This window comes from Merops nubicus, unplaced genomic scaffold, assembly GCF_000691845.1.
Source record: "Merops nubicus isolate BGI_N331 unplaced genomic scaffold, ASM69184v1 scaffold36417, whole genome shotgun sequence".
In the NCBI taxonomy this organism is placed as follows: domain Eukaryota; kingdom Metazoa; phylum Chordata; class Aves; order Coraciiformes; family Meropidae; genus Merops; species Merops nubicus.
Genome location: NW_008621568.1, coordinates 1,321 through 3,127, shown reverse-complemented (window position 1 = coordinate 3,127; position 1,807 = coordinate 1,321). Strand labels below are relative to the sequence as shown.

The window sequence follows — 1,807 nt, the reverse complement described above, 5'->3', positions numbered from 1 at the left end:
GGAAGGGAGGACGTGGAGAGGGGACCTGAGCCTGTTTTCCACCAGGTCTGGAGGACACATGGCCCTGGCCTTGGTCCCTTCAGCTGCCGGGAAGCAGAACAGCCGGACAAGTGGTTAGAGTGGGGGAAGCTGACATGACACAGAGCCCCGAGGCAGGTGGGGGCTCCCGTGGGGGCTGCGAGATCCTGCTCAGCCCAGGCCACTCCAGGAGGGACACCTCTTCCCCCAGCCACACTCACCTGATGGCCTTGGTGCACTGATCTGTTGAAAAGCAAAGAGGGGGTGAGCGTGCCACGGGCAGCACCCTGAGCCCCTGCACAGTGTCCCCATGCCACCCTGTGCCCTCCTGGCACCCACCTGACTTGGGCAGGATGGCCAGCATGTCCTTGGCCAGGCCCATGGCAGGGAGGAGCTCTTCAAACTTCTGCAGAAGCTGGGGGCTCACGTCCTGCTCCCTCGCTGCGACCAGACACCCAAAGTGAGCCCCACACTGGGGCTCCACGGGGCAGCAGTGGGACCCCAGGGAAGGGCAAAGGCAAAGCCTTGGGAGGTGCAGGGTAGACACCGGGCACCCCACGGCTGCCTGGGCTGGCAGCAAAGGGGCACAAGCCCTTGGGGATGAGTAGCCCACCTCCCTGGGGTGCAGCTGGTGGGGATGGGGCTCTGCAGCTGGGCTGGCACACTGCAGAGGGGCTCTGCTTCAAACCCCAACCAGCTGGCAATATTTTTTGGTGCAAGGTTTCATCTACCCCAAAATGAATTCCCTGGGTGTGCCCGGATGCCCGGGTGCCAGCATGCTGGGTGCCAGCACGGTGGTCTGTGGGGATGGTGAGGGGCCCAGCCCCTGCCCCCCAGCTGGTGTCCTTGTCCCTCCCCAGGCAGCCCTGTGTGCCCGTCCCCATCCTGGCACCCACTGAAGAGCTGCAGTGCAATCCTGGGCTTCTGCTGGCCGTGCTGGACCTCGTGCACGATGGCGTAGTGCCCGTAGTCCGTCTCCACCACACGCAGGTCCCTCTGCTCCTGCACTGCTAAAGGACCCAGAGGGTGCCTGGTTGGGCACAGCCCAGGCAACCCCGCGGCCCCTGCGGGGGCTCATGGCCCCAGCCCCACGTTTGCCCAAGGAGGTGCCAAAGGGGACTCCTCTGCAGAGCTGGGTGCCCACCCACAGCACGACCTCGCACCGAGCCATGGAAGCAGAGGGGCCAAACCCTCCTGCTGCTGCTGCCCAGTCAGGGGGCAAGGGTGCTGCCCACCCGCCACCTCAGGGTGTGCACAGCTCCCATCCTCCCTGCCCGCACATACCCACGTAGTGCCCTGCTTGCCCGCGGGGCTGGAGGAGCAGCTCGAACTCCTGGCATTTGTCCAGCCTGGAAAGGGAGAATGGAGAGAACAAAGGTGGCTGGATGCCACGGGGGAGGTGAGCGGGGAGGAGCAGGGGTCCCATCCTGCCCGGGGGCACAGGCAGGGCTGGGCAGCGGGCCTGTGCAGGGACGCTCCTCACTCGGCTGCCTGCGTGGGGACAGCAGTCCCCCAGCCCCAGTGGGACACAGCGAGCAGGATGGGCACTCACAGGGGCCAGACAATCTTCACGGCCAGGTCCCTCTCCGGTGTGAAGCTGATGGTGATGAGGGATGACTTCATCCCATCCTTCATCTTCAGGAACACGGAGCAGTTGGACGCGGCGGCTGCGACGTGCCACGTCCCTGCAAACTGCACCAGCACGTCGCCAGGGGGGTCTGGGGAAGCCACGGGGACCTGCCCCTGGCCAGGGGACCGGCACCCTCCGGGGGGGCGGGGCCACCCCGCC

General features: G+C 66.2%; 1 protein-coding gene across 1 annotated transcript; it reads right to left on the bottom strand.

Annotated features, from left to right (window-relative positions):
* Positions 1 to 239: 239 nt before the first annotated feature.
* Positions 240 to 1,736, bottom strand: LOC103776988 (lipocalin-15-like; the record flags this gene model as incomplete). Its single annotated transcript, XM_008944521.1, has 5 exons — positions 240 to 261; positions 358 to 459; positions 915 to 1,028; positions 1,303 to 1,367; positions 1,571 to 1,736. Coding segments are annotated over 5 exons (469 nt in total), but the record flags the coding sequence as incomplete, so codon positions are not given.
* Positions 1,737 to 1,807: the final 71 nt, after the last annotated feature.